Genomic DNA, 14492 nt, shown 5'->3' with positions numbered 1-14492 from the left:
TAAAATATTAAGGCCTCTAAATGGGAAAAAAAAAATCAATTTGAAGTCTGGGTCAATTACTCTTTTCTACTCAATCAGCCCCCACCAACCACCACTTACCCCAAACTTGAGAGAAAAATTCTGAAAAGTAATTTTGAATTTTACTAATGTATGAAATTACACATAAAAATTGCCATGTGGATATTCAACAAATTTTACACTTGAAAGTAAATTTTCTATTGTGTTCATTTTCATATGTAGTTAATATAAATGAGTATAATATAATCATATTTGACACTCTTAATTACTTAAGCTTCTACTTCTAAATGCCAAACCATTTATGTTTTAATTCTGGAAAGAAAAATTTCTAAGATTGTATTCTTTTCTGTTAACATAGAGTACATGTTAACACAATCAAAGCTTCTCTTGAATTCTTTGAAGACTACACTTTAATGTAACTGGAGCAAGCTCCTCAGAAGCCACTTGCAATAGGTAAGGCTGATTTGCTACTTTTCATCCATTCAAGTTTGGAAAAAACAGATAACTTGTATCTTTAAGCAAGAGTACTACAATCTGAGGACCACCAGAAAGGAACTCCTATTAGTAAAATACGTATGTTTATATAGACTTTTTGATATTATTAAAGTTTACTCAGGGGACTTCTTTACTGATGTTTTCTTAGCTGTTTCAAATGATTGAAAACGATACTATTAGTCTACATCTGTGCTGTCCAATATGGTAGTGATGGGGTAGCCACATGTGGCTATTCAAATTAATTAAAGTTAACTAATAAAAATAAATAGAAACTAAAACATTACGTTTCTCAGTTGCCCTGACACATTTCAAATGCTTAATAGCCTTATGTGGCTATTAGAAATTGCAGACAATGAACACTTCCATCAGTACAAAAGTTTTACTGAATAGTACTGGGCTACATCATTAACTCATTTTGATAAGGTTCTAGGAGTTAGAAATCCATGCTCAAATTCTAAAGTCTAAGTAAAAACTTAAAAATCTCAGGGTTATGATGAAGCCAATAGCCTAAATTATAAGAAAAATACGAACAAAAGTATACATTATCTGAAATATAGAAATGTTATTTTGTGTTCCAGGAAGTATAAAATAACATTGTTCTTTGCTGTTATAACCAAAAAAGGTCTAAGTACGTGACGACTAGATTAAAAAGTTATCTATGCTTTAAAGTTCTTAGAAAGATTAGTTAACCTTCTGAAAGGTACAAAGCATAACATCGCTGGTTTCAGAGACTGTCTGATATCTGGAAGAGACTCTTTAGAAAGTGCTGAAGGTATAATTTTATACAGCCATTAAAATCTATTTAAGAGAATAATCTAAAGAAAAACAAAATACACCTAAGCCATCAAAAAAGAACAGTTAATGACATGTGAAAAATGACATATTTGCAAATGTTTGTATGTGCACATATATGCTGTAAAAATATGTACGTAAGACTAGGTTATACAACAAAATATTAAAAAGTGATATCTCTAGATACTGTTACAAATGTCTTCTCTGTGCTTTTATGTCTTCTACATTTTTTCAGTAATTAGATTTTTTCTTTTGAAACCCAAAGTATACAGAATGAAAACCCCAACTCATAACCTGAGAAAGGCAGGGAATTCCTTTCTACGTTTCTCTTGCTTTTCAAAATTCCCCTTCTTGGACAGTGACAGTCTTCTCTATTTAATTTCAGGAACAGTTTCCTTAAATGGAAATGGTTCTGATCACAAAGGAAAAGTAAGTATATATTTAAGATATAATTGAAAAATAGAAATAACTAATCTAGAACAGAAAGCAAAGATGTACAGTTTTGAAACATTTAAGGACCTGAATGAGTTCCTCGGTATGCTGTGGAAAACACACCTATACAGATGGAACAGATATTTACTATTATGACTGATAAGGTTCTTTTGGTTAATTAAAATCTTAAATAATCACTTTTTAAATATTAAATGTACAGGTATCTAGAAACACAGAAACCATAGGATAAATTGTCAAAATTAAAGACTTTCTTAACAAAAAAGGTAGTTGTGAAAAAGCCTGATAAACCCTTCAAATTTGCAATTGAAATTTCCCCACCCCCCACACAAATTCAATCTGTGGAAGTAGTCTATGTGTCATATGAAATATTTATACTAAAGTCAGTAAGTAGCCTGTTTGAGATCTGGAATTCAGGAACCTATCTTGGAGTGGGTCGACTGGCCATTTTCCACCTTAATTTCAGATGAAGATTTTCAAAAGACTCATAGAAACTTTTTGAAAGACTCATAAAAACATTTCAAGTGGCTCTGATTTCACAGTAATTAGGCGAACACTTACTTTTACCATCACAGGCTACAATTTTCACTTTATCCACTTTAATAAGTTCTGTGACCTCTCTGAATTCAACATCATTCAATACAAAAGTCCACACATTATCGCAGAATCTGTACGTATTTAGAGAGCCCTTTAAAACAAAACATTTAGACATAAGATGAAGTAATTTTTCCTCACATTTTTCTCCAAAGCAATTTAAGACAACTTAGCCACCAAGTACATCATTCTTAAAATAGTATGATTATTTAATATTTAGCTTGCTTAAGATTTTCCTTAATTTTCATTCTAACAGAAAAAACATCTCTAGATAAATTCGCTAAGGGAAGAGTTAAAAGTTTTCAGCACTGTAAGAGTTTACAAATTACCTGAAATCTGAATGGAAATTTGTATTTTTACTGCCCTCATGTGGCTAAATTATGAACGTTCATTTGATTTTTTACGTAAACACTAAGAAAACATATTATTGTGTACATTAATTCTGTGCAGTTGTACAAAACCAACGATTTTCTAGACACATTAATTTTAAGCCTGTGACATAGCTCAGGTGAATTACTATATTAGCTACTAAGACTATAATATTATTGTCCTGTGTGACATTCTTCTAATTAAAGTTTTTAGTTGATATTTTGTTTTTAGGAGTAGGAATATGTCCTTGAACATTAAGTGGAAAATTTTGAAGAGTGTGGTGAAAGTGCAAGTATAGATGCTAACAGAATACAATAAAAACCTGAGATAGACACACACATATTCACATATGAAATCTGGTATTTGACATTTATATGCCTAAAACCTTCAATTCACAAAAAAAGCATCTGTACAAAAATGTTCCCTGCAGCGTAAAAGTAAAAACTGGATTCTACCTAAATGTTCTATCAAGTGAGAATAATTAGATAGCTATGAATGAATTTAATGAGCACACAATGGTAAGTGATACTGCCATCAATAAGCCTAGCTTAGCAGGGGGAGCTCATTAAAACAAGCAAACACTGCTACGATAAAGTTACTGGATAGAATGGGGAGTATAGGAGAGCCACCCAAGGGTATGAAAGACAGAGGGTAGAGAGAAAGCTTCTCTTCCAAAGGCAAGTTGGAATCCTGAAGAATGAATAACAGTCAAGGGAGAGGGGGGATGAAGACAAACACTTGGAATATGGTAGTAAGCTTCAGAGAACAGAATGTGTCATTAAATATTTTAATACTCAATTACTATATGAAGTTTTAGTACTATAATTCAATCTGAATTTTCTCTTTCAAAATTAATTCAGTTCAAGTTTCTTGGTAAATACATTTTGAACTTTTTTACTAATAAATTTCAACATATAAATTATTGAAACTTTAGCTCTCATACTTGAGATTTTTTTTCCCTTATGACATTCTTTCTACTAAATGATCTCAGTTATAGGGAATTCATGAGAATTTAGAACAAAACAATTTAGCATGTTATACAAGATTTTTTAAAAAGTCCTAATCTTATTGCTAGGCCAGTAAAAATTATAAATAAAAAATATGTATTTAAATGTGATCTAGCAATATGACTTTGAAAATTAGATATTACCAATGTATTATTTCTTTTGCCTTTGCCCCTCCAAGCTAAAAAAATAGAAGGCTATTTGCAAACATTCTAGACTTAAATTTTATCAAATTTGCCGTAAGGCGGGTAAGTGAAAGCCTGAGCTAGAGCAGTCACAAAAGAAAAAGCAACAACAGAAAAGTAAAATCAGGTCAAAATCTGAGTATTTATAGCTTTTGGAAAACAAACTTATAAGAAATGAAATTTTCTAAATGGGCAAAAGTTTATTAACATGGGTCAATTTAGAATTAAAAGATCGGGTTTTGAATGACAAACTGGGCAGATTTCATGTATGGTTATTTAAAAACAAAAGCAAATTAATTAAAAATTCAAGAATCCACTGATAAAATTTTAGTTTTAAAAATACACTTTACTTCTTATAATGCTTAGGCATGTGAAACTGGTAAGATACTTATTTATAGGAATATAAAATACATGCAGATTTATCCCTTCACTAAAGTATAAGTCAAATGGGGCTTTGTATCTGAATACCCAACATCCAGAACAATGCCTGGTATATAATAGAAACTGAAAAAAAATGTCCATTGAATAAATAAAATTTTCTTTCATGTTTTCATCATGAACAAAAACCAAAACCCTCAAACACTGAGGTTCTCTTAAATGAAATTAACCTCTATGTTCTTTTCATATATTGATTTCTATACTTTACACTTTTAATTTCTACTTTACGACTATGCATAAATATTAAATATAACCACATAATATATACTATGACTTCACAAGTATCATAAAGTAAAATTCTTTCTAATCACCATGATTCTTTCAATGGGCCTTTAATCTGAATTATCATCAAAATGAGAAAGATAATTTTGTTCAGTTTGGGATTACTGCTCAAAGTATAAATGACTTAAATGAGACCAAGCTATCAGAACAGACTGCTATCTACCACCAGTCCAGGTCTTTAAAAGCCATGTTATCTAAGAGCAGGTGGGAGGCAAAATGAAATTTCTAGAGGTAACTCCTTACTTCCCGGAATTGGTGACAGTCAGAGTTTGAAAAACATATATGAACCGTACTCTGTCACTTACCTGCATACCTGCAGATAATGTTTCAGCTGTTTGAAATCTCAGTAATTCTTCAGGGAAGGTAGATAAATATACATAGGCTGATTTGTGAAACAATGGAATAAAAATCTAAATAGAACTATCATATTAAGTGGATGAACTTAGTTTCTAGGTCACTTAGAGTATAATTTAGTTCTTATAAAACATGTTCCAAAATTTGATTAAAGCCATCTTTTCCTTTTATGACTAAAATACTGATAAAACAACCATTACTGCAGGCTTCTAGGCTTAGGAAAATATCCTTACCCTGAAATTCACTCTGTTCCTGACCCTCTGAGCCAATGCTGCATTTATAGCCTTATCAAACTGAAGTAGAACTTGAAGGGCAAGTTGGGGGGTGATCTGTTGAGACTGAGAAAAAGTAAAGGTCATAAATCAGAAGAGCATTAAAGACAAAATAAAAATATGAATTATCAAAAATTTAATTTAACTGAGGCTAACTAGAGCCTCTAAACTAGAAACCATTATTTTCCTTTGCCATAACAAGAAGCAAAGACTACAGTATTTTCTTGTACTATCTTGACACAAACATAATTTTGAAAAGAAAACATGCAGTAATGTACAATGCCTGGACAAAACTTTGTCTCTATCATTCCTTCATATAGTCTGGAAAAAGATATTTGATAAATTAAAGAAACCAAGTTTCTTTTAAATAAAAAACAGGACTAATCATATATTTTTAAAAATATAATAAACCTTATTACAGCTCACTAACTGTATGAAAACAAGTGGAAATAATGTGTTCTTAGATAAAGTTCACATGAAAAGGTTGTCCTAAAATTGAAATATAAATTCTAATTCAAATCTCAAAGCTATGAAATTGTTCAAAATTATCTTAAAGCTAGATAGAATATGACTTTCTCATATATGAGAAAACCAACACTAATCTTTAACAAAAATCTTTGACAATGTAGATATATCTAACCATATCATTCAATCATCATTGTATTTTATACCCCATAGTCGGGATGGTAAAATGCATAGGAATTTGAGATTATCAATATGAATACTGGGTCAAATAGTCTAAGATATTTAACTTCTTTGCCCGGGATAAGGAATTTAACAAGAATTATTATAGACCTATTGAAATAAAAATGTTGACTTTTAGTCTCCTACCTGTATGAGCTCATCAAGGCTTTCCTGAAGACTGTTTCCCAAAGTAGTATTTCTATATAATTGATATGCCATGGTTTAGGAGGAAAAAACTGTTTTTCTCACTCAGTCTTGCATTGATGTCCTAAAATTTTAATAATAAAAGAAAACATTATAAAGAATGTATATAATAGTTTACTTCATATATTCTAATATATACCAGCAGAACTCTTAGTAATTGCAAATTACTATGTAATTTTAGAATTACAAGAAAGTTAAAATGTTTTCTAATTTTGTTATTTGACAAGCATTTATATTCCTTTATACAAAGTATAGATGTTGTATTTATTCAAATGTATTTCTTCACCGCTGCTTTCAAGTTTGTCTTACCTTCTAGCCTAGAATTTACCATGTATCATTCCTTTCTACTTACTGCCAAGTCACTGATTCAGACAATCTTCAGCTCAAGTTTGAAGGCCTTTCCCTTTATTTTCCTGTTCTCTTAAAATTTAATATTTATAAAGTACCTACCAAGAAGATAGCACTGTGATAGGTACCAGTGAAAGGAAGACAAATATGTACACGGCTGACCCTAAAAAAATTATACTCTAGGGAGGGTTACAGACATACAAAAAAAGTTAAATTCAATAAAGAATAAGAACTGATAGGGATATACAGTGTACTATGGAGGCTGACTGTGGACTGCATGAGTTAACTTGCAAAAGCTTCCTGATTCTTCAAGCTAGACTTCAGCCAAGCAAGGAAGGAAGGAAGTCATCCTAGGCTGAAAGAATAGAATAAATAAAGACATAGAAGGATGAAATAATAGTTTGTGAGATCTATAAATTGTTATATATTATTAGGGTCTAAGTATGAATAGGAAGTGGTAAGAGATGAGACTGAAAAGATGGCATGAATGGACTTGTTCCATCAGGAGAGGTGCAGCATTTTATAGCACGGGTAATGGGAGCCACTGAAGCATTCTAGGCAGGAAAGGTCAGACAAACTAGCAGCCATATGAAAAATGTACTTGAGTGCAAGATTAGAAAGAGATGGGCACTCCAAGAGGGTGGCAGTAGTACAGATTTAATACTTACTGGGCTTCTACTGCACGTCTGGTATATCGTCCCTGACCTCATGGCACTTTCAGTTTAGAGAGAGACAGAAGGAGATATATTCAAGGAGTAATTATCAGGTAAAACTCAGGAAAAATAAAACTCAGGTCAGTTATACAGCTTGTGAGCCTTTGACATACTAGATCATTTTTAGCTTCTTGAAGGCTTTTCTTTTGACTTGTGGGATCCCACCCTCAGTTCTCCAAAACCTCCAATGCCAGCATCCTATCTCAGAATTAAAAAGTTCTTCTAATGGATTACTCCAACCACCTCTATGAACGTTTCTTCCACTTACTCCTTCCTTCATTCTGCTCCAGACTGGCCCCTTGCTGTTCAATATGGCAAGATGTTCTTGCTTTAGGGCCTTTGCACTGGCTGTTTCTTTTGCTTTGAATATTCTTCTCAGATGTCTGCATGGCTCACTCCCTCATGTGATTCAGATGTCTGCTCAAATGTTGCTTCATCAGAAAAGTCTTCTGTGACCAACCTATACAAAATAACTATCTCCCTTCCCCTTACACTTTATTCGCATTCATATCATTAACTTGACAAATATATGCTTACTGTTTCTATCCACTAAAATATTTTCCATGAAGTTATATATTTATCATTTAGAACAATGCCTAGTATGCAGTATGTATTCAACAAATTTGTGGTCTGAATAAGTAACTTGGTGGTATGTGAAAATGCTGCTATCAAATATTGTAAATGTATCTGAGTGTAATATAAAGATTTCTACTTTACTGAGAAAACTGAAGCAATGAAAATTTCCAGACTCTGAAAACTTCATCTATCCACCTACCAATACCTATACCCATATATCTTGCCTACCTAATAGTTGTCACTAATAGTTGCACTATCTATGCTGTTACCTAAATACGGTCCTTCTATCTGTGCATCAGGTCCTATCCTCTCTAGTAAACTCAAGGATATTGTTCCAAAAATGTAAGTATTCCTTCTCTCCCTCACCATCAAATTTCCCACCTCTATGGATCAGTCCCATTAGCAAACAGGTGGGTACTTCTCACATCTTTTAAAAAAAGTCTCAACCAACTTCCCTCACTAGCAATACTCTTATTTCTCATTTCCTCTTTGCAGCAAAACTTATAAGAGTTGTCTGTACTCAGTCTCTCCTTCCTTTTCTCCCATTTTCTCTTTCACTCACCCCTCATAGGCTTTTACCTCCAGTACTCAAATGACACAGATCCCGATGGTCATCAATGGCTTTGCCAGAGTTAATTCTCAATTCTCAGTATTCACCAGATTTAAGCATTTGACACAGTGATTACTCTCCTTCTTTGATAAAAGATCTTGGCTTAGCTTCTGGGACCACACTTTTTGGGTTGTTCTCTTAAACTCACTGGTTCATCCTTCTTAATATTGTTTCTTGCTTGATCCTCTTCTCTCTAAAAACTTAATGTCACAAGAAACCATCCTTGGTTCTCTGCTGCTGTTCATTCCTTAGTGATAACATTCAGTCTCATGGCTTTAAATACCATTGCTGATAATTCCCATTCATATACTAGCACAGATCTCTCCTCTGAATTCACTCCTGGATCCAACAGGATCCAACGGCCTACTCAGCATCTCTGCTTGTTGTCTTTCCCATAGCAGTTGATAGAACTCCATACTTCTATGAATTAGGCAAAAAACTTTTGATGTTATCTCCTTACCCCCAACCTTACCTCAACATCCAATCCCTAGCAAATCCTCTAAACTCTACCTTCAAAATGCATTCAGAATCCAATCATTTTTTGCCATCTCCACTGTTAGCACCCTGGTCTGTGCCACTAACATCTGTCATTTCGATTGCTGAAATATCTTCCTAACCAGCTTCCTTGCTTCCATGCTTGCCCCCTACACTCTAACTCCAAGTCAGCCGTGAGCTGACCTTTTAAAACATAGGTTAGAACATAACTCTTCTCTGCTCAAAACCTCCCATGCCTTCCATTTCATGAGTTTTTACAATAATCTGGCTACCTGTTATCTCTCAATTTATCGACCATCTTTCCATTGCTCTTGCCCTTCTCCAAACACACGGGCTTCTTTGTTATTTATAGGCTACGGTGGACATGTTCCAGCCTATGGAAGCCTTTGTAAACGCTATTGTTACTACCTGAAAAACTCTTCCCCCCAAATATCCACTTGGTTCTCTTAATTCCTTTGAGTATATCATGTTCTTAATGAGACCTACATTGACTGCCATATTTAAAATACAAACTCCCACTTCCACTCTGGAACTTGCCAATCTCCCTTATCTTGCTATGTTAATTTATGGCCATCACTTTCTAATTTATAAAATGTAAGTTCACCCAAAGCAGGAACTTATAAAATGTAAGTTCACCCAAAGCAGGAACTTTTGTCTGTTTTGTTCACTGAAGTAAATCATGCATCTAGAACAGTGTATGATACATAAGAGCCAACTATTTGTTCAATAAATGAATGAAGGCAAAAAATCAGTAAGTATAATGTGTGTGGTGGGGAAGGAGATTAAAAAGGCAAGAAGAGGTCCCAATAAGGCAATATAATCTTGAAAAAGCAGGAGTACAGAATCTTGTGTTACGTCCAATTGATAAAAGTCTAAGAGTTATTTAAAATAGCTGTAAGTTAATAATGAACTATCAGATAATTTAAGAAAATACCATTTACAATTGCAACAACAACAACAAAATACCTAGGAATAAATTTAACTGAGGAGGTAAAAGACCTGTACATTGAAAACTATAAGACGTTGATCAAAGAAATTGAAGAACACAAAGATATTCCATGCTTATGGATTGGAAGAACTAATATGGTTAAAATGTCCATACTACCTTTTGTACAAAAACCAGACAGATACTACAAAAAACAGAAAATTATAGGCCTACATCCTTGATGAACACAGATGCAAAACTCCTCAACAAAATATTAGCTGAATTCAATAATACATTTGAAAGATCATACATTATGATCAAGTAGGATTTATTCTGAAATGCAGGCTGGTTCAAAATCCATAAATCAACTGATGTGGTACACCATAAACACAAAATGAAGGATAAAAATCATATGATCATATCAATAAATGCAGAAAAAAAATTTGACAAAATCTAACATTTATTTGTGATAAAAACTCAGCAAAGGGGAAAATGGGAACATACCTCAACATAAAGGTAATATATGACAAACTCACAGCTAACACTCAACAGTGAAAAGCCGAAAGCTTTTTCATTAAGATCAGGAACAAGACAAGGATGTCCACTTTCACCACTTTTATTCAACACAGTATTAAAAGTCCTAGCCATACCATAGCAATCGACAAGAAAAATAAGGCATCTGAATTGGAAAGGAAGAAGTAAAACTGTCATTATTTACAGATGACATAATACTATATATATAGAATGCTACAGTATCCACCAAAAAACTATTAAAACTAATAAATGCATTCAGTAAAGTAGCAAGATACAAAATATTCAGAAATCAGTTGCATTTTTATACACCAATAACAAATTATCAAGAGAGAGAGACATTAGAAAACCAACCCATTTACAATTGCATCTAAAGGAATAAAATATCTAGGAATAAATATGGAGGTAAGAGACCTGTACTCAAAAACTATGACACTGAAAAAAGAAACTGAAGATACAAATAAATGGAAGCACATACTGTACACATGAACAGGAAGAAGTAATATCGTTAAAATGTCCATACTATCCAAAGCAATCTATAGATTCAATGCAATTCCAATCAAAACACCAATGGCATTTTTCACAGAACTAGAACAAATAATCCTAAAATTTATTTGGAATCACAAAAGGTCCCCAAATAGCTAAAGCAATCTTGAGAAAGAAGAACAAAGTTGAAGACATCATACTACCTGATCTGAAATTATACTGCAAAGTAATCAAAACAGCATGGCACTGGTGCAAAAACAGACACACAGATCAGTGGAACAGAACAGAGAACCAAGAAATAAACCCATGCTATATGAACAATTACTATATTACAAAGGAGGCAAGAATACACAATAGGGGCAAAGCTAGTCTCTTCAATTAATGGTGCTGGGAAAACTGGACAGATACATGCAAAAGAATGAAAATGGATCACACTCTTACACCACATACCAAAATAAACTCAAAACAGATTTAAAAAATAGATGTAAGACCTGAAACTATAAAACTCTTAGAAGAAAACATGGGCAGTAAGCTGCTTGACACTGGTCTCAGCAAGGACTTTTTGGATCTGACTCCAAAAGCAAAGGCAACAAAAGCGAAAATAAATGGGACTACGTACTACATCATACTAAAGAACTTCTGTACAGCAAAGGAAGTACTCCACAAAATTAAAAGGCAGCCTACTGAATAGAAGAAAATATTTGGAAATCATATATTTGATAAGGGGTTATATCCAAAACACATAAACTCATACAACTCAATAGCAAAAAAAAAAACAAACAAACAAACAACTTGATTAAAAAAATGAGCAGAGGATCTCAATTTTTTTCCAAAGACATACAGATGGCCAACTAGTATATCAAAAGATGTTCAATATTGCTAGCTGTCAGGCAAGTGCAAATCAAAACCATAATGAGATAACACTTCACACCTATGAAAATATTATCAAAAAGACAAGAAATAACACGTGTGGTGAGGATGTGGAAAGAAGGGAAGCCTTGTGCACTGGGAATGTCAAATGGTGCAACCACTATAGAAAACAGTATGGAAGTTAGTCAAAAGAAAAAAAAAAAAAAAACCCTCCCAAAATCCCTAAAAACAAAAACAAAAAACTAGAACTACCATATGACCCAGCAATTCCACCTCTGGGTATTTATCTGAAGAAAAAACACTATCTCAAAAAGATATCTACATCGACATGTTTGTTCCAGCATTATTTACAATAGCCAAGATATAGAAGCATCTTGTGTCCATCAAGGGATAAATGGGTAAGGAAGATGATGTGGTATAAACGTAAGTCCTCACTTAACACTGTCATTAGGTTCTTGGAAACTGTGACTTTAAGCGAAAGGATCTATGATGAAACCAATTTTATCATAGCCTAACTGGTATGAACAAGAGTTAAGTTCCTATGGCATTTTTCTTTTAACAAAAACATCACCACACTTCTAAATAAAGACCCCAACACTTCTAATATTAAACACTGAAATAAGTGTGAGATACACATACATTTAACAAAGAGTAATAAAAGCAAGATCATTATTCTCCAACCCACTTATTCCAGTTCAGGATCACAAGTGGCTGGAGCCAATCCCAGCAGCTCAGGGTACAACGTGGGAATCAACTCTGGACAGGAACCCTTCCTTCACAGAAGTACTCACACCCACATTCACTCAGACTAGGACAATGCAGACATGCCAATTTATCTAACGTCCACATTTCTGGGGTGTGGGAAGAAACCGGAGCACCTGGAGAAAACCCACACAAACATGGGGAGAACGTGCAAACTCCCCACAGATAGTGGCCCTCATGGGAAATCAACTTTTTTCTCATCAACATTTTAAGGAAACGTCATTCAATGTCCTGCTGTACATACAATGGAATACTCACTATTCAGACCTAAAATAAGAAAAAAGCCTTGTCATTCACAACAACAAGGATAAACCTTGAGGGCATTATTTTGAGTGAAATAAGACAAATACTATATGATCTCATTTATAAGTGGAAAACAAAAACAAAAACAAAAACAGATCAGATACAGAGCGCAGATTGGTGTTTGGGAGAGAGGCAGTGTCAAAAAGTACAAACTTCCAATTATAAAATAACTCCTGGGGATATAATATATAGCATGGTGATTGTAATTAATAATATTGTATTGCATATTTGAAAATTGCTGAGAGATTTTAAAAGCCCACATCACAAGGAAAAAAAGGAAAATAAGATGTAACTATAGGGAGTATTATTTCGCAATGTATATCAATAGTGAATTATTAAAATAAAATTTTGTGTCTATTACACCTCAATAAAAATTTTAAAAAGCCATGCTACTTAAATGTTTGTTAATATTACTTGCTTTAATGATCTTAGATTCTTAAAAATTACTTCTAAAATGTTCAAATCTTTTAGATGTGTTATCAGCCATATAAATCCAGTACTCTTTTATTTTGCAGTTTAGAAAATGAGAAAGCTCCACATTCCTAAGTAACTCAAAGTCCTCGTCCTTTTTAATCAAACCATGCAGTTAAACTCATTCTGTCGGAGTTCGCACTAAGCTGAAAGGCGGACTTCAAACAAGTGAAACAACACAAGAATGAGACACACAAGGAATGAGCTCCCCGGATATTCCGCAATCCCCGCTACCTCCCAGCCCTGGGTGCTTTTGGACATTCACCTGGCTGAAAATTCGGCCCACCCCCTAGGACCGTTTAGTAGGCCACCGGTGGACCACAACCTCCCGCCACAAGACGCCACCGTTCCCGCCGCCTCCCTTTCCTTCCTGGGTACCAGCCGCTGGGCCATCCGGCAGCGAAGTCGGTAACGGGATGACCCTGGGCCCCTGGAGGGAAGGGCCTCGCCTTCCATGCGGCCCTCGAAGACCCAACCTACCGCTCACCCGTACCTGTGGGTAAGGCGCTTCCCTCCGGCGTAACAAACAGCAGCAGCACAGCCGGGAGCGCAGCAGGACGTACCTAGTTACCTCTTACGCCGCCGCGCTTGGCCAAACAGCAGAGCTTGGCCAACGACCCGGAAGTGTTCGCAGAAGTTGGAAGTGACGTCACACAGGGCGCCGAGAGACCCCGCCCACTACCTGCGCCCGCACGCCACTCAAATTGTCCGAGGGGAGGGCGGGGTTTGGGAGATATGGGCGTGGAGCCGCAGTTTTCAAGCCCTAGAACAAGTTAACTTTTCGAGTAATAAGGGAATTATAATTTTTAGAGACTACTCTCCACTATAAGATGCACAACTACGAAATGCAAGACAGTCACGTATTACGCCTGAGGTGTAATACTGTTGAAGATCTTGCACTGCTAAATTGAAGACATATTCTGAAAAGATTACAGCAGGTATTTACCATTCAAAACAGTGCTGCAATTCATTAGTCCAGCAAGCTTTTAGTTAGTGATTCATGAAGAATTTTAATTTAGGAAAATGCATATTTAACACTTGCACCTAACGCAAGGCAAATATTTCTCTATATAAAAATCGCTTAATGGCACAGCTGTGCGCCCTTAAGTAGCTAAATAGTGATTAAGAAGTAAATGCAAAAACAAGTGCTGGTGGAACCTCCAAGCAGGTTAACAAGTTATTTATGCCATGTTTTCATCGCCCTATTGAACTAATTTCATCGTTGGATTCTCCACGAAAATAATTCTAAATTATGTAACAC

General features: G+C 34.5%; 1 protein-coding gene across 3 annotated transcripts in view; it reads right to left on the bottom strand.

The window, feature by feature from the left end:
- Window positions 1-13880, bottom strand: part of GTF2A2 (general transcription factor IIA subunit 2) — a 15041-nt gene extending 1161 nt beyond the window's left edge. Inside the window, exons 1-5 of one of the 3 annotated variants that reach the window (XM_015596114.2) lie at window positions 13725-13868; window positions 8341-8588; window positions 6085-6205; window positions 5215-5319; window positions 2317-2443 (exon numbers count right to left, since the gene is read on the bottom strand). In XM_015596114.2, the coding sequence (XP_015451600.1) occupies window positions 2317-2443; window positions 5215-5319; window positions 6085-6156 (304 nt within the window). In that variant the 5' untranslated portion in view covers window positions 6157-6205; window positions 8341-8588; window positions 13725-13868. Of the gene's footprint in view, window positions 1-2316; window positions 2444-5214; window positions 5320-6084; window positions 6206-8340; window positions 8589-13724 lie in introns of all 3 variants that reach the window. The other 2 variants (XM_006920308.3, XM_025038907.1) reach the window with 2 other exon arrangements.
- Between the last annotated feature and the right edge of the window lie 612 nt (window positions 13881-14492).

This window comes from Pteropus alecto, unplaced genomic scaffold, assembly GCF_000325575.1.
Source record: "Pteropus alecto unplaced genomic scaffold, ASM32557v1 scaffold86, whole genome shotgun sequence".
Classification (NCBI taxonomy): Eukaryota; Metazoa; Chordata; class Mammalia; order Chiroptera; family Pteropodidae; genus Pteropus; species Pteropus alecto.
This window is presented reverse-complemented; position numbering and strand designations above follow the sequence as displayed.